The 21787-nt window shown below is 38.0% G+C and overlaps 4 protein-coding genes across 5 annotated transcripts; 3 read left to right on the top strand and 1 right to left on the bottom strand.

The window, feature by feature from the left end:
* Positions 1 to 182: 182 nt before the first annotated feature.
* LOC111340116 (acid-sensing ion channel 1C) lies at positions 183 to 6764 on the top strand. The gene is made up of 6 exons (XM_022946904.2): positions 183 to 1362; positions 2536 to 2683; positions 3594 to 3659; positions 5011 to 5179; positions 5931 to 6022; positions 6418 to 6764. The coding sequence occupies exons 1-6, from the start codon at positions 328 to 330 to the stop codon at positions 6531 to 6533; spliced, it is 1626 nt and encodes a 541-aa protein (XP_022802639.2). The 5' UTR covers positions 183 to 327; the 3' UTR covers positions 6534 to 6764.
* A 2558-nt stretch (positions 6765 to 9322) lies between these two features.
* Positions 9323 to 10974, top strand: LOC111340121 (dynein light chain Tctex-type 5). The gene is made up of 2 exons (XM_022946909.2): positions 9323 to 9749; positions 10494 to 10974. Exons 1-2 carry the CDS (start codon positions 9449 to 9451, stop codon positions 10796 to 10798), a joined length of 606 nt encoding a protein of 201 aa, XP_022802644.1. The 5' UTR covers positions 9323 to 9448; the 3' UTR covers positions 10799 to 10974.
* A 240-nt stretch (positions 10975 to 11214) lies between these two features.
* Positions 11215 to 15217, bottom strand: LOC111340123 (uncharacterized). 2 transcript variants are annotated; one of them, XM_088760137.1, is made up of 7 exons: positions 15098 to 15217; positions 14107 to 14254; positions 13117 to 13286; positions 12522 to 12575; positions 12327 to 12425; positions 11987 to 12088; positions 11215 to 11478 (listed from the first exon to the last, which is right to left on the bottom strand). In XM_088760137.1, exons 2-7 carry the CDS (start codon positions 14162 to 14164, stop codon positions 11365 to 11367), a joined length of 597 nt encoding a protein of 198 aa, XP_088616263.1. In that variant the 5' UTR covers positions 14165 to 14254; positions 15098 to 15217; the 3' UTR covers positions 11215 to 11364. The 2 variants fall into 2 exon arrangements, with proteins under 2 accessions (XP_088616263.1, XP_022802645.2); XM_022946910.2 differs by having other exon boundaries at positions 13117 to 13221.
* LOC111340120 (uncharacterized) lies at positions 15171 to 21702 on the top strand. Its single transcript, XM_022946908.2, has 7 exons — positions 15171 to 15328; positions 17801 to 17972; positions 18420 to 18524; positions 19537 to 19590; positions 20158 to 20256; positions 20907 to 21008; positions 21450 to 21702. The coding sequence occupies exons 1-7, from the start codon at positions 15258 to 15260 to the stop codon at positions 21561 to 21563; spliced, it is 717 nt and encodes a 238-aa protein (XP_022802643.1). The 5' UTR covers positions 15171 to 15257; the 3' UTR covers positions 21564 to 21702.
* The last annotated feature ends 85 nt before the right edge of the window (positions 21703 to 21787 follow it).

Genomic DNA, 21787 nt, shown 5'->3' with positions numbered 1-21787 from the left:
CGCCTCTAATCTTAATTTATGACTCCCTTTTACATGCAAATTCAGTTTTAATGGGCAGAATAACAGGTATGGTGCACTGAATACAATATCTGATTGGTTTTGTGCACCTCATCCAAGCAGACCCGAGATAGATTCAATTAAAGGCCAACATGTATTTATATACGAAGATATGTCGAGGTTTTGGTTTAAATGACCTTTCCTGGCCTTTGTGTATGACAACGTTCTAGCAAAGCTCCTCAATTTTGGATCTCTGCTTTGCATGGAGATTTCCGTAAGTTGGTATTTTGGTTGAGGTCAGCTGTTTTGCTGGGGCAAAGGCAAAACGAAATGTCGAACGTGTTCAACGAGAACGACTCCTCTGCGGAAGAGGCGGGGGACGTTAAGATTCTCATCAAAGGTGGCGACAAGCTCAGCCCGGGAACTAACAACGTGTATGCGTTTTGCAATCACTGCAAGAAGGACATTTCTGTGGTGTACATCAAATCGGAGACGAGTGGCAAAGAGTTGGCCGTGACGGAAGCGTTGAAAACCACTTGGCCTTCTGTGTTTGAAGGGAGATTTCCTGAGAGCGACTACGAGAAATGCAAGAAGAACAACGATTATGAAAGCTGCAAGAAGCTGCTGGATGAAAAGAAAAAGTGCGAAAAGATTAATGAATTGTGGGTGTCCTTTCTAGACTCTTGCACATTGCATGGTTTTCACTTTTGCTTCTCAGGAAACCCACCTGTGCGCCGTATAATATGGACTTTACTGCTACTCGGGGCATTTGCGTTATTCTTCGAGAAGAGCACCGACAGCATTATCAATTACTTTCAATTCCCTTTTACCACTACTACGCTTATTGTCTACGAGAACAGCTTGGTGTTTCCCGCAGTTACCATTTGCAATTACAACGATGCCCGCTTCTCCAAAATGAATGGAACTCGTTTTCATGAGTTCTATTTCAGAAAAAAAATAAAAGGAGAAAACGTCAGTCACCTAAAGGAAGAAATCTCAGGAGAAGAAATGACAAAAACACTTTCAAATGCTGCGCATGAACTTGACGAAATGATTCTGGAATGTAATTGGAAAAAAGACTCAAATTGTGGCCATGGAAACTTTACTGAGTTTAAGAATGCTGATGGAGATGTTTGTTTCACGTTCAACTCCGGTAAAAATAGCTCGGCCCTCTTGACGAGTAGCACGGGTGAAGACAAAGGCTTGCACCTTCTTATCGATGTTCAGCATTATGATTACTATTTTGCTGTTGAAAGCGCAGGCTTCAAGGTAATTTTGCACGACCAGGATGAAACTCCAGTTAAAATGCAGGGTTTAGCTGTATCTCCTGGGTTTACGACGTACATGGAGTTAAAGAAGAGAAAGGTGTGTTCAGGTTTAATTCACTTGTAGTTGTGTAGTTAAGTATCGATACAAAATCTCTTCCTAAACTCACTATTCGGCTATTTTTAGTTTATTTTATCAAGATCTCGTTAACGAAAACGTGGTATTTCAGTACCGTTTAAAAATCTCTTTTTCAAGATTTGTCACCTTAAGTAATACTTTTGTCAACAAGTCAAAGTTAGTTGAAAAAATTTTCAAATGGGACGTTGGAAAGATGAAATCTCTGCCAAGAACAACATGATTCAATATTACTTAATATTTTAATTAAACAGGAAAGGTAATTGTTATTTCATTAACACTGTTAACGTCCAATTCTTTATAGTAGGAGTTGAATAACCTAACTTTTTATTATAAAGTTGTTCCTAAAAGATTTAATGGTAACATTTCCTCCTTTTCTTGATTGTAAGCGAGAAAGTCTTTGTTTGAAATAATTATGTTTTGTCTTCGGCTTCGACTTTCGACAATGGAAAGTAAACATAATAATCACGTTTAGAGCAAGGCGGCCATAGTTAGTGAAACGTTTAGCCAAAAAGCCTTTTTTTTTCAAGAAAAATGTATTGCGTGCTTGAGTGTTTAGTAGAAATTATCACCCAGATCTCTTATTTTGATTCTTAATTGAAATGTAAAAATCTTCCAGTTGGAGCGGTTAGCCACAAACCGCGTCAATCAATTGGTGGGGTAATGAAGATAATTTATCGGCACAGTAGAGTGTCCAGAGTTTTCTTGATTCTATAAATCTATGGTTGCTGACATAGGCATTGCTTTTTCCGCATAAAAGTGGACACTTCAGAAATTATAGTTCAATCATTCTCACATTAGTGATACTTTGCCAATTCGTCAAAGTTGGTTGAGAAAATTTGAAAAAATTAGGTTAAAAAAAAGTCAAAGAAAGGTTAAAAAACTTCACCTGAAACATTTATTTTAGTGTTTATTAATTCATTTACTGATCGGTCTATTAATTTGTGCTATTTGTATATAAATGTATTCGTTTTTACACTTGTTGAAATTTGCATTTACCCATAGATTTTCCAATGGATTATTGTTTAAAAACGGTGCTTCTCGGTCGCGAAGAGGGTCAGAATATAATTAAAAGATTTGAATCAGACTGCCACAGGCCATTTTGCTCACTGTTGGTGTGTTAAAAATATTTTCCAGATCACGAACCTGCCTTCACCTTACCGAACGAATTGCGGGATGCCAAAGCTACGCTTTTTTGACAAATACAGCAAATCCAAATGTTTCTTGGACAAACTGACTCGATATGTTGTCGAAATCTGCAAGTGCCGTGATTGGTTCATGCCTGGTAAGTACATTTTTATTTGCGAATTCTACATTGATATCTGTTATTGCGGGGAAGAGACGAGCACACATGAACTCAACTCAACCTTTTAATGTCTCTCTCCTCGTGGTTCCTCTCTACATACCATAATACTATGGACTAGTGTCCAATCTCCTAACAATATCATTTCAAGTATTAGCAATTAATTTCGCGTTACCCCACAAGTGCAATGTTCAATTGAGTTTTGAAAGAGATAAGAGGTTGCGATTGTTTTTGCCTTACTCCGTTCAGTGATGATTGGCCTGAAAACCTTGTGCATCCTTCCTACCAATCAGATGCGAACTGACTAAAACCGTTCGCGACGTAGTCATCCGTGATTTTCCCGCCGCTCAGGAAGTTAGCTTGTTCTCTGGTTTAGCGTGGTCTCTACGCTTATCATCAACGATATTCGCGAGATCACAAATATAATAATGTGCAAGATCACAAAATTTGTAGCAAGGTTTCTACTATCCTTAGCCACCCTCTTAGAGTCTACTTCCCTGAAACCAAGATTACGAGATATAATTTAAGAAATAAATCCCCTGTAATACCCGCCATTCGCACGAACCGTTTTAAGAATACATTTTTTAATAGAATTGTTTTTAAGTACAATGTAGCTTTGTAAAAGTGTACTTCTTGTATTTGATTTTCGTATTTGTTTCTACGTATATACTTATCTTATTTAGAGATACACCTAAGCTTATTTACATCCTTTTTTAATGTAACGTAAGATATGTAATTTTATCTTTTGAACAATGAAGACACTATCACGACACTATTATTCGTCATCATAGAGGTCAACACGTCATGGACTCACTCGGCTGCGCCTCGTGAATCCGCAACAAATTTTGACCTCTTTTTAAGCATTTTTGGTTTCATTTTCCTTATTATTCAGGAGCCGATGAAGGAATTCCCGTCTGCGATTTCGAGACGAGTGAAGAGTGCATGTGGCCTGCTTGGGGTAAGAAATGTTTGTGAAGTAGAGCTACTGATGTCAGATCAAAGACGATTCGTGACTCAAGGAACATGAAAAAAACTGATTTAGACAAGAACGTTCGTTTTAAGTTTAAAATGTATTCTGTAGGAAAACAATATGTTTTCAATCTTAGACTGAGCCAGTTTTACAAGTAACAAAGGCCTAAATCCTTGTTAGAAGAGAAAAATTATTACGAAGGACCTAAAAACCGAAGATGAAAGTTTATATTCTAAGCTCCTCGACAGTGCAGAACCTTTTGAGCTGGACGGAAGTCTGTAAGAGATCTAGCAATGACATAGAGTGATTAAGCACCACTTTTACGTGAAATGTGAACAGTAAGAGTTACCAGAGGACCACGATTTTTCCGCTATTTTTCCACGTTTGCCGGTCGCGTTTTGCCTTTCCTTTGTGAAAGTCAGCTGTTTCGCGTTTGCCGTGGACGTGGAATTTTCTTCTCCTTTACTCTCACAGAGTAGAAGTTTGACTGCCAGAAAAAAGTGTACTAAGACTATTTCCTGTAAGTCATACAAGAGCAGATGAGGTTTCATTGTAAAATTGCTTTAAATACAGCACTTTTCTTCAGTAGACAGCTGCAAGAGCTCACGCTCATAAGACGGGTCCCATTCCATTCCGTGAGCTCTCGCGAAGCTAAAGCAGTAAGGTTCATGCTAATTTACGTGAGACGTGAAAGAGTTAGCTGACGTTTGCCTTTCTACGCAAACGCGGTGCTAAGTCTCTCTGATGAGTGTCAGAGCCAGGCAGACCCCTCCTCTGCTTGTACCAGATCTTTCCGCGGGTCTAGATAGATAGAGAGATAGATAGATAGATAGATAGATAGATAGATAGATAGATAGATACTTTATTGGTAAATACTTCACAGCATGAACTGAATTGCGTATTTACCGATATAAAATAAAAATTACTATATACATGTATACATCTTATTATTGAAAAAATACATAGTTCATGATAAGGGGGAACTTGTACATCATTTGTGGCTGTTGACTATTCTGGCCGAAGCAATAAAGAAACTGTTTTTAAGTATATTTGTCTTGCAAAGTGGCAGAGCAAAGGTACGCTCGTGCCTTAACCTAGGAGAGCTTACACAATAGAAACTCACGTCCTACAGCGCTAGTAACTAGGGCCGTGTCACAGACTATCAAACATTGCGCAGGTCAGTTTCAAAACCTTAACAAACATCAAAACAAAGGAATCAGTCAGGTTTTACAGCTGTTGCAACTTATCGTGATACATGATATAAATGGAGGTATTACCTTTTTAGATTCTTAAGAAATAGGTTCCTTTGTACAATTTCTTTCTGTATATAAACTTCCAGTGCATTTCGAAGACAAGAAGTTGGACAAGTGTCCCGTGGCATGTGAGAGCGTGGAGTTTTCAGCTCAGTTGTCGTACGCCCGCTATCCGGCCAATGCCTACGCCGATCTGCTGCTATCCAAACGTAAAAATTTGACAGGAACGCCTTCAGAAAACAGACAATATCTCAGGTAGTGTGACGTCAGATATCTAACCACGAGTACATTTGTACATATCTTCCTGTTTGCAGAAGTTTGAACATCAGCAGAAAGAGCACGAAACGCCATTTCAGAGACAGAAACTTGTTGGTGTGAGTTGTTTTTGGACCTGGAAGTACTTGAGAGTATCTGATGACGAGAGGGAGGTAGCATACACCTACGCAACCATAACGTGTCTTGAAAAATAGGCAGTCTGCCACTACATGTGGCTTCTGATACAGTAGAAGGTTGAATAAAGAAGGGAGTTCTGCAGAAGATTTGTAATCACAAACAAAACAGAAAACCTGCTCCGTCCCACGTACTTATGAGTACCCTGTTCAACAAGAGAAAGATGATTCAAGAAAACATTGAGTAACTGACATTCAAACAATGATTAAATGGTAAAAATTAATCATACTGACATTGATAATAATGATAACAGTAGCAATGTAATAATAAGCAAGCTCAAAAGCCTCACGCTTCCCCTATCCTCTGGGCTCCTAGGATGATTAGGATATGTTTCTTTTGATTTCTCATATTGACTATAAATAGTTTTTTCATGTCATTTGTAAAACAATACAGGTATGTTTTGGAATAAACATTTTTAGATCTTAGATGAATGAGTCAAATTTGATAAATTATGTACCACTGATAACTATTTTTCTTGAGTATTTGTGTTTTCTGCTATGAACCTAGGTACGCATAAAATGACTTCTTGTGTTTTGAATTTTTACTTGAATTTCAGAGATAACCTTTTGGAGTTGAGGATTTACTACGAGTCTTTAACTTACTCTGACGTGAGACAGGTTCCCAGTTATGATCTGTACAGTTTGTTAGGTAAGAAACACTTTTTCTTTTTCTTATTGTTATAGTTCTTTATTTTTTTATTATTATTCACGGCGGCATACATTTCTTACAATTCATAAACTTTCTTACAACACATTACTTACAAAACATCAGTTCCGATGCGATAGTTACAATGGGCTTCTTATATCGGGTTTCGCTGACTGGTTACTTGAACCTAGGTATACTCCTGAGTGATGAGAGTTCTTTTAAGAGTAAAGTGTAATGCTCAAGAACAGAATACCTGTCATGGTTAGAGCTCAGAGCCCTCGACCCAAAGTCCACCACGTTAACAATTGGGTCAACGCGCAGTGTTTCCTCTGACACTGAGAACACTAAGGGCGGAAGTCGTACCCAGTCTTAAAGTATGTGCTTACGTTTATTTTCAGGTGACGTGGGAGGTCAGATTGGTCTCTTTTTGGGCGCCAGTCTCCTGACATTGGTCGAATATTTGGATTTTCTGGCAATGGTGCTTTTCACCAAATACAAGTACCACAAGGAGTGATTTGAAAACATTCACGCACTTTGTTAGTTTTGGAGTAAATAAAAACTAACATAATATTCAGTATAATTAAATTTATGTGATGATTATGATGATTATGAAGTGATTTGAAAACATTCACGCACTTTGTTAGTTTTGGAGTAAATAAAAATTAATATAATATTCAGTATAATTCAATTTATGTGATGACTATGATGATTCAATATAAAATCCATTTTGTCATTATCTTTAAAAGGAACTGGCCATGATAAATGATATTTATTTCAATAGAGATTTCAACTAAGAATCTCTCGGCGAAGACCCAGACAAGAAATTGTAATGTTTATGGTCTAGTAGTTATAATATTTCCAAAGCAGAAAATGCGAGAGCGGAATTCAATACATTGGTGATATTTCTGAGGCCAACGCTGGACAATGTTTAAAATCAAGTTCCTTAGAAATTTGACATTTGCATTGCCTTGCTTCTTAGTTAAGGGATATTTAACAGCATTATCTGGGCCACGATACTGGTGAAACTTGGAAGACCAAAAATTCTGTAGCATTTTGTTTATGAGCGCCACTAGTGCAATTGGAAAACAACTCAAAATTTGGTAGAAAAATCCAAAATGGTTTAATTTAATTTTCCCTAATTACCTTACTGCAGTTGTTGCGAAGCCTTTTTATTGTATTACGAAAATTATTAAAGCAACCCTAAGTTTGGGTGAAAGTTGAAGAAAATTACAATTAAAAAATCTAACTGATCTGTTTATCCACAGGTCATCGTATTCCAAAACCCAAATGGTCAAATTACTTATTAAGACGCATTACCATATTTACGAGTTTCTCTCTTGTCTATTCTGATTAGGATAGAAACATGTTTACATTTAACTAACCCGCAAGAATAACTGATTCTATAGCTATCGTATTTGATAACAGTACAATTAGTAAACCTTTTTATGACAAAAAATCTCTTAAAGGTGGCGATCGTACACGAAAAAAAAATTAGTTCTGAATTTATCTATTTCAGTCTGAAGCTTTCTGGGACGTTTGTTGGTTAGTTGGAGAAGAATCATGTATTTACTAAAAAAAGGCAGTGTACATGTAGAAGTTGTTGTTGCTAACTGTTCATAAATCTGAATTATAACCGTGGGATACGACCTCTTTAGACTATTATTTACAAATTCGTGTACAACTTTGATTTAACGAACAAACGGTCCTCGAGGAATCACATCCACCAACGCAAAGAAAAACGCTTGTTTCTTCAAGTTACAGAAAACTACCTGTGTTACCCATTTGCCAAAAGAGAACATCACTTTTTTCCGAGATTCTACGAATATCTGGGGATAGCCAATCTTTTCTCGCGAATTGTAAACACGTGTTCATCACAAGGGAAGTCCTTTTATTCTCCTCCAAAACATATAGCAACACGTGAGGTACATATGACATTGCTCCCTGAGGACAAGATACCTTGAGTCTAAAAAATGATGTGAGATGGATTTCTTCTTCTATGATTGGTCTAGAAAACTAGCAACACTCTCTGAACCAATCAGACGCAAAGGATTTTCATGGGTAGTATAATAATTTGCTTATTATTGTATTTGCCGTATTATAATAAAAGCGACGCATGTAGAGTAAGGAAAGGAATTTTTTTATTAACACTGCAGGGATTTAAAGGATGGCTGAGTATACCGTGCAAACAGTCGTCCAAGATCATACCCATAATAAGTTTCTTATGCGCAGTGACCTAATCCTACATCGTAATAAATGCTTGACTTAAACTCCAAACTCCAAACTTTGATGAAGATGGACATGTTGTGGTCAATGGTGATCTCTTTCCATTGCAATTTCGCCCCCTAACGTGAAACAAATTCGCCCCCATAGTTACCGGGTGATTGGGGGCGAACTTGCTCTGGGGTGAATTTGTTAGTTGCCATATTTTGTCCTTGTGAGATGGTGGCGAATGTAGGTATCACCTCATCAGCTAGATCGACTGTTTTCTTCTTCTTTGATCTTTCTCTTTGAGTTGAGGTCAGTATTTTATTCTTCAAGCGAAACGTAAAGATTGTTAGTCTCTATGGTTGTTAAGAGAACTTATTATCAGATGGTGACTTTTGTCGCTGAATAATAGAAACTCAGAAATGGTTTCTAAAAAAATCAGAAGTGCTGTTATTTAAAGCTAAATGTAATAATAAATGATAAAAGCAATTTTATTGGCGTTAGGTTTTGTATCATTGTGTTCTACTGACCAGACTCTTGTAAAGTCCATACCCCTTTCCTCTCCCCCCCGCACGCAGATAATGGACATTTTGGTGATATTTTCCCTTCCCTCCCCCCCCTCCCCACGTAACCGCCGTTTTGATGATGTTCACACGTTCGCGGGTTTGATAATCAGAGCAAGATTATTACGCGACTTCTCAGTCATTGTCAGAACAAAACTGGGAGGAAAGCCTTTTTGAACGCAAAATTCTCATATCTGATTTTTAAAGATTTGTCGACAACACAATCAAGGCGAAAGACACTCGATTGTTTCGACAGCTTTTGTTTCTTATCGCTTTATCTGATTATTTTTTCACGGTGTTATAGCGTCGCTATAGTATTTATTAGTTTAATAATTGCTCAGTTCAATGGCTTTCGGCGCAAAAAAGAAAGAAGTTATAATTAGCGCAGTTATTCCGTGTCTTCACAAAACGCCGACTTTCTGAAGTTAATTTCGTAGGAGACAATTATCGAACATCAATTATCACTTTTTGACATGTTTTCTTGTTGCAAACAAAAGGAGCGCGAGTTTATGCATCATTTAATCTTGAAAAGAAGCCAAGTCGTTGTTTTTCAGTTCGCTTTTGTGATTATTGAATTTTCTATCGTTATTACGTCCGGCGAGAAAGAAAGATTGCGAAAGACATTTTGGGATCGATTGCTTTACCTTAGTGACGAATTACCATGACCGCAATCGAAAGTTCGAACATGGCGGACGCGCCTGAAGGTGAACCGACCAAAACAAAATCTAAGAGGGCTAGCCTTGGGCTTCCTTCGATCCGAAGCTTCTTCGTTAAGAAACCACCACAAGCTCCCCTAAACCAGGAGTCAGGATATGACGGTCTTAGACTGAGAAGTGGAAGTACAATTCGGGACGAAGAGTTTTCTGAGGAGGCTGAGCAGAAAAAGGATGGCCAAGCGGAAACTGTCATTTTGGAGAACACCTATCGTGTAGGACCCGACCCGCTGAAGAAATTCTCAACCGGTAAAAGTTATTTTCATTGTTTAGTCTTATTTATATTAATTCCAGGCGTGTTGATGCAGTCTTATTTTGGCTGTAAAGTGAGATTATTTATGTAAACTTGCATTGAGTGATGTTAGGGAGGTGATATTGGTCTTGCGTTCAACTTCCTCATAAACAATTAATTACACATCTTCCAGTTCCTCACGAATGTAATATGGAACAACCACGTTGAATGACAAGAGAAAGAAATCACGTGACCTAAAAATATTTAGTATGGAAGACTTTTGTGGATTTTAAAGATACTGTCTCTCAGGATGGTTTCTGCAAGCAAAAATATTCTGCAAAGAACGAAAATGTGAAATAAACTTTGAAGACATAAGAAGAAATAAAGAAATGGTAAAAGTAGACAAAACGATGGTAAAAATATGAGACAAGAAAATTGTAATAACTGTTATCAAAGGCCGACTCAACATTCAGTATCTTCGCTCGACATTCCTTAAAAAAAATAAAACCATGATAATGCACAAATATATCGTAATATGACTGAATATAATGATTTCATATAGATGACAAAATAATCATGAAAATGAACTTAATTCAGAAACAGCTGATTAATTTTATCATCAGGAAATCGAACTTTAAGTGAGATTTTTATCACTTTATAAGGATCTCTTGTTGTCTTGTTGTAAGTAGTTCTTTAAAGAAAGGTTGCTCGTTGCATATAAATTAAAACTTTTATTTATTCACCTCACGATCCCTTCACAGCTGCTGCCAAGAGAATCGCCGAAGAAGTGTTGGCCAACAGACTCGCAAATGTGAGCTACGATCCGAAGTTTTGTCGGGATTTAACGCTGCAAATCTCGGAAGAAGTAAAATCTCAAGTCAAACTGCTCGGCTTCGATCGATACAAGATCGTGTGTGTGACGCACATCGGTTCGAAGATGGGTCAGGCAATTCGGATTGGAAGTTTGTGCTGTTGGGACGAAAAAGCCGACAACTTTGTGGAATGTAGCTTTATTAACAACTCTCTGTTTGCTGTGGTCTTAATATTTGGTGTATATCAAGAATGAATGAGCATATCACAATGTCTGTGACAACATCTGCGGTACAGTAATTTGACGTTTTAAAAGCTTAAAGTTAGCTTTCACAAGCACTCAGTTTTATTCCTATTCTGGGAGTTGGTGTCATCCTGTTTTCTATGAAGAATATGTAATTCTTCGACAGAATTAAACATGGCCAAAATGTGTGTGAAGCGTCTTGAATTCGATAAATTTTTTCCCAGACAACGATTAGTTATTCAAACATGTCCTTTTGCATTTTTAAGCCTTTATTTGTTACTAACCAACTTCCACTTTTTTCACTTACAAATAAAGAGAGCAAAAACTTGAGTTGGTGCGGTTGCTGGAAACGGGGAAGTGAGTGGCAAGGTTTTCAATTACTTCTCTTGGATCTAGTCAATTCAGTTCCTTGGTCTCCCATTTTCGCTCAAAGGGGCGGAAAAGATGAGAGAGCCTGAGAACGAAATTGCGAACGTTTATAATCTCTTGAACCTAGTCAATGCAGTTTATCTACAGGGTATCATATATTAACAAGACTGTTGCTGGGTGGTTTATCATCACTCTGCTGTGTTTCCTTTTCACCACTTAAAACGATCAGGAAGATTATTTAGCCATTCCTGTTCTTCTGGGGTGTTTTCCCTGCCAAGAACTTTGTTGCGTTGCGGAAAACGGCCAAACAGATCCACTACCTCCTGAATACAAAAGAAAGAAAGAATAGATTAATTGAAATTCTGGCATTTTTCTCAGTTCCTTGCCCGCTTTGTTGAAAGCATCCATAAGGTTAGGGAATACAGTTTGGCTTTCGCGGAATTGGGAACGTGTTCAATTGTGATCGCTAACAAGGGGCCCAGGGGGTCCGTCCCCTTACTTATTTTGGGTAATAAATAAATAAACGCAGAAGGAAGAAAAGCCGACAGGTTTACACACAAAAAACACCGCCCCACCCCCCTCTCCCAGTTCAAGGTCCGGATCCGCCACAACTAGCTAACGCACGCACTGTACGAACAAATTCAAACCATCACTTAGCAGGTAAGCCCTCTCTCTCTCTCCCTCTCTTTCTCCCATTTTTTTAAATTCTGTTCTTGCTATTTGATAGTCTACATCCCCGTCGATTGCACGTTATTGAAAATTGGTCTGCAGCTTTGCTTCCTACGCCGCAAAAATAATTGTCCACTCCCACCGGTAAACCACTTTTCTCACCTTGTGAGAACAGGCAAATTTGTACCAAGCGTTTCCACTTGACTCATCTTCCCCCCCTTTGCAGTCCTTCTCTAACTGAGCGAACAGCTGAACGTTGATTGCCTTCAACAAAAAAGAAAAGTGATTACGTCAAAATAAAGCCAGATTCTACCCGTGCATGCGCAGAAGTCAAGGTCTCGATATTTCAACTCCCAATTCCTCGGTTTGGAAGTGTTCGTGTATTCCAGAAACGTGGTTAACGGCACTTGCATTGACAGGCGAAAAGCGAATTGCACTGGGATTGAAGAGGAAAGGCAAGATTTTATGCGCATGGCCAGAAATCTCATTACCGCTGGCTCACCTGAGTCTCTCTGTTCTCGCTGTGTTCCAGTGGAAGGTAAATGAAAAGTCTCGCAGCAGCGCTGAACTTTAGATGGTCGTGTGTCCCCCGTTGTATAAACTTTTAAAACCAAGATATGAAGAGTGAGAAAAATAGTGTAAAAGGAGTCAAAATGCTGACTGTAAGGGAAGCGCAAAAAAAGAGGGAAAACTTTACCTTTTTGGCCAGTTCTTCACAATATGTATCCCTTGAGAAAGCAGTGGGACTACCCTGAAATAACCGAAAGAAACAATTTTGTAAAAGGATCTGTTCTTTTTTAATATAATTATGTGCTCCATGGTGTGCTTTAATTTGCCTGAAATTTTGTAAGCAGGCGGTATTTACCAGATTCAGCTAAGCTATCAATCTCCGATTTGGTCGTGCTTACAAATTTACCGGATTGTCCTCGACTTTCTACCTCTCCACTTCTTTTCTACCTAGTTAAATCGGGTTCACCTCCTCAAAACATACACTCAGTTAAGGGGTAACTCGATTTCTCAGTTGTGATGGTAATGTTCAGTCATAAATCCTTCGCCTAGTCTGTTGTTGTTGTTTTTGGCTGGTTGGTTTATCCTTATTCATTCCTTCTTCCGTCGTTCGATTCATCGATTGTTCACGTGACCGTTAGGTTGGTGGGTCGATCGATTGGTCTCTTGCCTTGGTCGGTCGCGGTCGGTGCTAATCGGTCGGTCGGTCAGTCGATCGGTTGAGCGATCGATCGATTAGCCAATCAGATTAGACAACTAAACCCTTACGGTATGCAGTCACAAACCTTGAAGAGACTACGAAGGAACTGATCCTGAAGAATGATCAGCGCCAAAGTAGCTTTAGGATCATTTTCCCAGTGCTTTAGCTCATCATTTCTTGCTTTCTCTACCTGAGAGAAAAGTTTCAAAGAGAAGGCGTTTTCTTTTATCGCTGTAAACACTCTCGCCAAAGTAGCTTGAAAGAGAAGAGAGACTTTTGTCATCATCGTTATCGTAGGATTGAAACAAAAATAGAGTGGTATTTCATCTGAGTCAATTGCGCATCACTCCACTGACCCTTAAGTGAATAACGAGATGAGGTTTATTCCTGTTTGCCCCAGAAACAAATCTTTGTGGGAGCCAAAATCAGTCGAATAAAGTTTGTCTGTGGTTTAGAACACTCACGCTATCCTCAGTCTCAATCAGTCAGCAGATGTAAAAATAAAACCAATCATGAATTGATCACCCAAGCCCGTGTTTCGTTAAAACACGCCTTAACAAAGAGTTCTTTTTTGGCTCCATGAGATATTTTCTTTTGTGCTGAGTGGCTTTTGTAATTAGTTTGAATTTCACAACTCTTGATCGAAAACTATGGTTGCTTAACTTAATTACCAGAGGATGCATTAAAATGACGGAGATTTTTCCGCCGATCCGTTCCAAATGGAAAAAAAAAAAGAGTACCTCTGTGGGTACTTCACAACTTCCCAACAAGGTTTACGGAAAATTACTTTACCATTTGACCTCAAACCGTGTACCATCGATTAAATTAGGCTACTAGAAGTTTAATTGCATGAGATTTTTGACCCTATAACTCCCAAAATTTGATTGTTAACTCTCCCTTCTAGCTGCGACACATTTCCTTGTAAATAAGTTATGAGAATTAAGTATTACATCAACGTAACAACTTCTACCACATAAGTTTGAGTATTCTCATTATCTGTTTGCTGGATAATCTGTGGATATTATTGGGAGTGGTTACATGTCAATCACTTGTGGGAGTTAAAGGGTAAACTTACCAGCGGCCCGAACTTGTCTCTTATTTCCTTCGCTGCTTCTTCTCCCCCTCCGAACCATTTTGGCCGCTTGGAACGATCCCCTCCTCCAAACCAGTAGTTCAACACATCATTAGCTTCCTTGTATTGACTGTTATACATGGTCCGTTTCCTAATTAGAGGAAAAACAAACCTCAAAACAGACCAGTATGCGTGAATAGCGTGACCACCCAAATCACGATAATTCTTTGCGTGACATGACGCGCAACTGAATTTTGATCGTACAGACATCACGAAAAGAACTTTCGTCATATTTATATGTAAATCTCGCTCGAAGCAAGGGTTAGAAATTTAAGGAGCTTTTGAAGTTCGCCTTATGAAACGAAACATCATTTGTTGTTTAAAAGGACAGAAGAGTCAAAATAAAAAACGAGGCACCAAAAAAATCACAGCGATAGTTTGTACGAACGTTATTTACGGAAGTTTCAAGAAAGTGGGGGCGCTGTCTAGAGAAAGGAAATAAATATTTAACATGTCGCAGAACAATTTTGTCTCCATGTTAGCCATGTTATTGCGAATTATTTTTCAGATGATTCAAATTATGATCTTTTGTAGAGTACATGTGCTCAGAATGAGAACGGATCATACTGAATAGAGGCATAAAATAGAGCGGAGCTCTCATAATTTATTCCATCAGGATTGAAGTACTTTCATTTGCATTTCTATTTAGTAGGTAACACCTTGTAAAACCACTAGAAGTTGAACAATCGTGTAGCTTGTATGGGCTTCCATAAATGAAAGAGCCAAGGAAATAGTTGAAAAGGTCTTGGTGTTCGTGCATTCAACATAAACGGAGCTCTCCAAGGCATGTCAGAGCGGAAAAACAAACGCCGTCTCCGTGAATACAAAAAAAATCCCAGCTGGTAAGCGCGGGTGGCTTCAGCATTTCATTTTTAGATTCACTAGCAGTGGAAAATTCCCAATCATATGTTCAAAGATTTTTCCAGGACCTTACCGTGTCTTAGAGGCCCTCACTTATCCTCAAAACCTTCTTCCACCGTGGAATACGAGATTTTTAGGAGCTCTTCTAGCCGGATTAGCAACGGTTGTCTTCTAACCGAGCGCGATAGGTCCCTTGGGTGTCACGCAACTTTGTGACACACGCGACGAACAAGATGGCCACTATTCTTGTTACTACTAGAGCGGTGTATGCCAAGACTTTTAACCCAGTGAGGCTGAAAACATGGTAAGGTATCAAAGAAATGTCTGATACATCATCTGAGTTGTAATTTTTTAACAAAATTTCGCCCGTTGCTGAAGGTGTCCGCTTTGTCGCTTTGCATCTCATTAATAATTCTGCTCACAAAAAACCCATCTGCACGTTCACATTAGCTGTGCAACTAAATGATTTTTACTTTGTGGTAGATTAGTAAGTAATAATCACGCTTTCTGTCGATTTACGGGATGTTTGGAGAACACTCGGATATTATTCAATCATTGGCCTCCAGTTCGTGATTTACAAACTTTTCTTGTAGTCCAAGTGGACTATTACGCCGGTAAACCAGTTGAATGTGTGGTATATTGCTTTCATGAAATAAACTGTAAATAAAACAATTTTCTATGCGTTAACCATTGGATAAAATGTCAGGTTTTCTACTAATCAGTATCTTGATATAAGGGACCGGTCATTTCTTAGAGATGGGAGGGGGGGGGTGGGCTCTTGCATTTTAATTTTCCTATACATAGTTTCCTGTGGGCCTGTTCTTGCCACTGCAGATGATAATGTGGCCCCCCTTCAAGTCTGTACATGAATAATAATAATATTTAATAATAATAGTAATAATAATAATAATAATAATAATAATAATAATAATAATAATAATAATAATAATAATAAGACATTCATAGAGTGCCCTTTCCCATGGGTCCAAAGCTGCTATTTACAAAGTCACAGTTCAAAAATAGTTTAAAATAATTAAAATTAGGTAAGATTATAAAACATCAAGATCATTTCATGAATTTATAAAGCACGTGTAAAAAGAGCAGTTTTAAGCCGTCTTTTAAAAATGTCAAGTGATCCAGCATCCCTAACATGTCAAGGAAGAGTGTTCCAGAGAAGTGGTGTGACAACAGAAAAAGCACGATGGCCATAACTATCTGTGTGGAAGGCAGGGACGACAAGTAGATTGTTCATTGAAGACCTAAGGTTGAGTGTTGGTTGATAGTTTTTGAGAAGGGGACTTTAATTAATGTAAGTGCCTCCCGGTTAGCTCAATGGATAGAGTGCTGGACTGTTGTGCGGGAGGTCGAGGGTTTGAGCCCCGGCCGGACCAACACTCAGGGTCTTAAAATAATTGAGAAGAATTTGCTACCTTTCTATAACATCAAGAAATGGTTAGATATTCTTGTCTTCTCGGATAGGGATGAATAAATGGAGGTCCCGTCTCCTGCAGGGTTGGGGTAGGAGACGTTAATTTCCCACACACGAGATTACTGTGTGATGGATGTCCTCCCCTGGGGTGGGATGGGTGGGATATAGGGCGCACTTAATTTGGAGCCTCGCTCTGTTGTGCGACCCTCACCACACTCTGGTGAAAGTGATTAAATAAGTGGGAGCGAAACTATGAAGAGCCTTGTAGGTAATAGTAAGTATTTTAAATTCAATTTGGAGATCAATTGGAAGCCAATGGAGTTTTTTTGAGAACAGGTGTAATAATGGCAAAACTTTGGTGAAACAGTAACAACACAAGCAGCTGCATTCTGAACACGCTGAAGCTGTTTAATCAGATACTTAGGTAAACCATATAATAGCGAGTTGCATTGCAATCAAGTTTTGATGTGACTAGGGCATAAACAAGAAGCTGGGCTGCATCAGTGGTGAGATATCTACAAATGATACTAATTTTACGAAGATGATAGAATGCCGATTTGCAAATTGCAGTCACTTGAGGAGCCATATTTAGCAACTCAGTGAAATAAGATGACCCACCCTCAACCACACAAAAAATTTAATACAACTTAAAAAAAAACTCACCAAACTATTTAAAACAAATACCAAAAATAAGAGAAAGGCACAGAAGAGAAAAGCTGGACAAGAAGAAGAGAATTTTGGTTTAATCTCCAAACTACTGTCTGGAGGTGAGATTCCAGTTAAGGAAGTCAATGTGGCTGCTCTAATATCCTAAAAAGGGACACAAGTTTACTGACTAAAGCAAATGATGGAAATAGAGCTTATGAGTGATAAAGCTTGTACACTAATTAAAGAGTACTTGCCCTCTATCAGCACTTCAAACAGTGTATCAGAGGACAATGATACTGGGTAATACTGAGTAATACATGAAGTTTTTTTTTCCAATGTGAAAGGACTGCTACATACCATGTTATGTTGGTTTGTTATGCCATCATTTTGATAATAAATCATATTTGACTTGTTGTTGATTCCTTCAGTGTTGTTTCTTTTTTTGTGGAATGGAAATTGGAATGCACAAAAATACATGGCCCCTCAGAAATGGTTGCACAATTTTATACAGCCCCCATTTTCAGGTGCGCAAAAAGGTATGACCCCCACCCCATTTGCACCAGCCCACCCCCCCCCCCCCGTGATAAATGACCAGTCCCTAAAGTTATTCTGTACTGAAGGTTCAGAACCTTGGACTAGGCAGTAGGGATTTTCCCTGATATTTAAACTTGCTTCATGAGGTTTTTCCTTACGGGATAGGACCATATGCGGAACAGCTGTGAGAGTCATTACACGGTCCTTATGTTCTGGTAATGGCTCAGACAATTGGAAAAATGTGCTTGACTATTGGTTCAGCCCTGGAGCAGAGAAGAAATGGTTCCATGGTGGAACTCAAGTCGATGAAGAAATCAGACAAAAGTTTTCATCTTTGGTAAGTGAAAATGGCGATAATGAATGACAAGGAAAGGTGAATGGTTGTCTATAAATCTCCTTTGGGAGAGGAGAGAGGGGTTGGTCTCTCGAAACGAATGCATCGGGGGACATGAAAAGCTGTTTTATTCTTTATGGCACAGTTAAAATTTTTCTTGGCAGGGGGGATCAAATGCCACCCTCCCAGTCTCCCATAACCCCTTAAAAGTCACACCCTAATTGCCAAGCCCTAGTGGCCCATGAAAAAGCAGAGAGATTTGAGCATACATATTTATTACAAACACTGCTAATTAAAGTGACATATGGTCATTTCCTTTCAGTCACATTTCAATCTATAGAAAAGCCTTTTAAAAGTCCTAATGTATGGTAATAACAGGGGGGGGTCAGTAGTTATTGATACTTCTGATAAAATGACAGAAGAAAACTAAAGTTAGTTATCCTGTTTCAGGTTGAAAAAGCTGTGCAGGGAGAACTGAAAGAGTGGGAGACTGAGCCCAAACCATCATTGGCATTGATCATTCTCACTGACCAGTTTACTAGAAGTATTTTCAGGGTAGGTTAAATGACATACTATTACACTTAATAGCCAATTTCCCAAATGCCTTTGGCCTCATTATTCAAGGTAAGTCCTGGTGCTCTGACTAAAGATCCTGACTAAGAGGTTTGCAAAGATCTTTACAAGGATCTATGAAGGATCCTTGGAGGATCTTCATTAAATCCTTGAGGATCTTATCAAATGATTTTGCATATAAAGATCTTTGAAGGTCCTTCAAAGATCCTTCAGTATGGCCTTCTCACAGCAAGATAGAACACTCATTAGACTACAAAATTAAGGTTGCCACAAAGTTCGTCTTTTGTTCTTCTGCATGATTTTGAATTTTTATGGAATTTTTGTATATTAATTTTATCAATAATTTTGTTTTGTAAATGATCCTGAAATTATTAAACCAAGAGTGTATCCACTAGTTATTCTTAGACTTTTATCAGACATTTTAATGCATTTTTCGATTTGTTTTGTAAATATTTTAGTGATTGTTAGGAAATAAAGGTTTATGATTTGCTTTTACATAACCTAAAGGCCAATGGGAAATAAGAAAATTATCATTTACTATTAATAAATTATTATTTATCATTAATTTCCAATGGGAAATAAAAAATTATAATTGTTATTGTTATTGTTATTAGTATTTTTTATTATTACCATTATTTCTATTATTATTATTATTATTATTATTATTATTATTTTTATTATTATTATTATTATTATTTATTATTATACAGGATTTGAATAAAGGCAATCACTAGGAGAGGAATCCGGGAATAAATTTACAAGCTACTGCATTTATTGATTGATTATTCTGACATGCAATTTCTTTTTGATATTAGCTATCTAATTCAACTGAGGGGCTTTGATGGAACCCTTAAATCTTTGCCCAACTTGATCTACTACATAGCAACTTGAGCTTTGAAAACGTACTTTTCATAAAAATTTTTTTTTCAGGTGATGGGAAAAGATAAAATATGAGCTAACCATATTTCTCTCTTTTTTGTTTTTGTTTTAACAGAACAGTGCCAAGGCTTTTTCAGGTGATGCCAGGGCTAGGGCAATTGCAAGGAAGGTAAGTCAGTCTCTTTGCTCATAAGATTTTATTGTCTTTGTTAACCTCACTGATGCCATTATTTGGAAAGTGTGTGAGGAATCTACAACATGGCACTGACATCTTGTAATGGGGTATGATTTTTGAATGTAAAATTTCACATTTTTTCCATGGTTTTCATTTTGATACCCAAGAGTTTTTCACAATGTCAGTGGCTGTAACTTATTTCTGGGCTAAGTTGGGGAAATTGACATAAGGAAAGAGAGAGATAAAAGAGAGCGATTGTTGATCATGCTAACAGAAAAAATTAGATGATGAGGTTAGGCTGTGATGCCTCCAGATGAGTAAGGAGGTTTGGCTTTTCAGAATGTGAGTGGCTGTAACTTATTTCTGGGCTAAGTTGGGGAAATTGACACATGGGAAATAGGGAGTTAAAAGAGAGAGAGAGAGATTGTTGATATAAATGCCAAGAGAAAAAATTAGATTATGAGGCTAGGCTTCTAGATGAGTAAGGAGGTTTGGAGGGAGAGAGTTACTTAATTTGAGAATTCAACACACTTTTTTGTACTGTTAATTTAAAATTGACAGTTTATTGATGGTAAAACTCACAACCACTTGGAATTTCCTTTTGCTGAAAGAGGCTTCATGTATTTGCCATTTGAACACAGTGAAAACAAAGAAGATCAGGTGAGTGGGTTCCCTTTTTATTGCAGGTTTCTTAGATCAAGATCCCAAGTGAATGCCATGTGAATACAAGATGAAGTATATTTCCACTTTTTATTGATCTTGATCGTGTATCCCAGGATTTTTAATCCTTTTTGACCACAATAAATCTGGTCATTGCCTGAAAAACTCAGACTCTCAACATACCTCACTTTTCTCCAATCACTTTTAAATCTGTTCAGCAAAACTATCTTGTTCAGTTTTGCCTGGCAATTCTCATTCATGCCTTTACCAAAGATATAAATTAGGCCTATAATTTTATAGTTCAAATGAAGTCAGTTTTTTTAGTTTTATAAGACCTGTATGCACTTACAAATTACTGGTTGAATATTGGGGACATGCAGGCTTCACTTTGTCCTCTAAGAGTGACCAGCATCTAAATTCTCCTTACAAAAATGACCCCCAAATCAAACCTCGAGTTGGCAAGAATAAAGGAAATTATCACCTACTAAGGAAGCTCTAGATCGCATAAAGAATTATCATTGTCAGCATATATATCAGGAAATGTATTAAGCAGTATGGAGAATTTGTATACCGATATTAGGGAGTACAGGGCTGATAGTTGACACAACCCATTCAGGACTTAAATTGAGGGTTTTATTTCTCATTAACAGGAGTTATCAGTGAGTTTAATGACCAGGCTAGCAGAAGACTTTAAAGGTACAGAGCATGAAGACATGGCCAAAGGGTACATTGATTTTGCTACGAGACACAAGGTAAAGCAAGTCTGTTGGTCTCACCCTTAATCAGAGGCTGTAGGCACCTGTAATGACGAGCTCTATCATATTAGTAATTCAAAGCAGCTCATGACAAGAAGCTTTCAAATTTAACTCTCCGTAGAAAGACCAGGCATGTTATAAATGACGAATTGAACTCAGGAGATGCAGATAAAAACAAATTGTATGATTGAGTTAGGGTGTAAGATTTATGCTAAAAATCATCATGTCAAACCATAAGCAGCTCAAACATTTTATCTAAGGGACCAAGGGACCAGTCATGATTTATTGCCTGGGAGAGGTGGAGTTAATGTTGGGTCACAGGTTTTTGTTGTGTCATGACCAAATTTAAATAATATAACACGACATTATTTTTCATGAGATGAAACAAGTCACAGCTATTACTAACAGTTCTACTCAATATGATGTCTTTTCTAACAGGAAGTTATTGACAAGTTTGGGAGATATCCACAGAGGAACAAATCTTTGGGAAGGGAGAACACACCAGAGGAGGAAGAATTTCTAAACAACATTCCAGATCGCTACAAGTGGTGAACTAGGCTCAAAAATATGAATGAAACCACCTTGAATCAAATTATTTAGCTAGATTAGTCAAGTGCAATATTAGGATCATACATTGCTGAGTAGTTAGGCTGACACTTAACCTAAGTTCTGAAGCAGTTGAGGAAAGAGGTTTAGTAGGTGGGGGGGGGGGAGGGGGTGGGGGTAGGAGGGGCAAATTTATCCCCTATGTGGTCCATTAATTGTTCACCACTATG

Source organism: Stylophora pistillata, chromosome 1 (genome assembly GCF_964205215.1).
Source record: "Stylophora pistillata chromosome 1, jaStyPist1.2, whole genome shotgun sequence".
In the NCBI taxonomy this organism is placed as follows: Eukaryota; Metazoa; Cnidaria; class Anthozoa; order Scleractinia; family Pocilloporidae; genus Stylophora; species Stylophora pistillata.
Note: the sequence above shows the minus strand (reverse complement) of the source record. Positions and strands in the feature narration are given on the sequence as shown.

Bases quoted from the DNA above. Each gene is read 5' to 3' on its own strand.
- LOC111340116 (XM_022946904.2), top strand. From the start codon at position 328: ATGTCGAACGTGTTCAACGAGAACGACTCCTCTGCGGAAGAGGCGGGG. The intron at 1,363-2,535 runs GTGTGTTCAGGT...AATATTTTCCAG, and splicing joins TGGAGTTAAAGAAGAGAAAG to ATCACGAACCTGCCTTCACC. The intron at 6,023-6,417 runs GTAAGAAACACT...GTTTATTTTCAG, and splicing joins TGATCTGTACAGTTTGTTAG to GTGACGTGGGAGGTCAGATT.
- LOC111340121 (XM_022946909.2), top strand. From the start codon at position 9,449: ATGACCGCAATCGAAAGTTCGAACATGGCGGACGCGCCTGAAGGTGAA. The intron at 9,750-10,493 runs GTAAAAGTTATT...ATCCCTTCACAG, and splicing joins GCTGAAGAAATTCTCAACCG to CTGCTGCCAAGAGAATCGCC.
- LOC111340123 (XM_022946910.2), bottom strand. From the start codon at position 14,244: ATGTATAACAGTCAATACAAGGAAGCTAATGATGTGTTGAACTACTGG. The intron at 13,222-14,106 runs GTAAGTTTACCC...CTTTTCTCTCAG, and splicing joins GAGACAAGTTCGGGCCGCTG to GTAGAGAAAGCAAGAAATGA. The intron at 12,426-12,521 runs GTAAAGTTTTCC...TGGTTTTAAAAG, and splicing joins GTGAAGAACTGGCCAAAAAG to TTTATACAACGGGGGACACA.
- LOC111340120 (XM_022946908.2), top strand. From the start codon at position 15,258: ATGGCCACTATTCTTGTTACTACTAGAGCGGTGTATGCCAAGACTTTT. The intron at 17,973-18,419 runs GTAAGTGAAAAT...ATCCTGTTTCAG, and splicing joins GACAAAAGTTTTCATCTTTG to GTTGAAAAAGCTGTGCAGGG. The intron at 20,257-20,906 runs GTGAGTGGGTTC...TCTCATTAACAG, and splicing joins GTGAAAACAAAGAAGATCAG to GAGTTATCAGTGAGTTTAAT.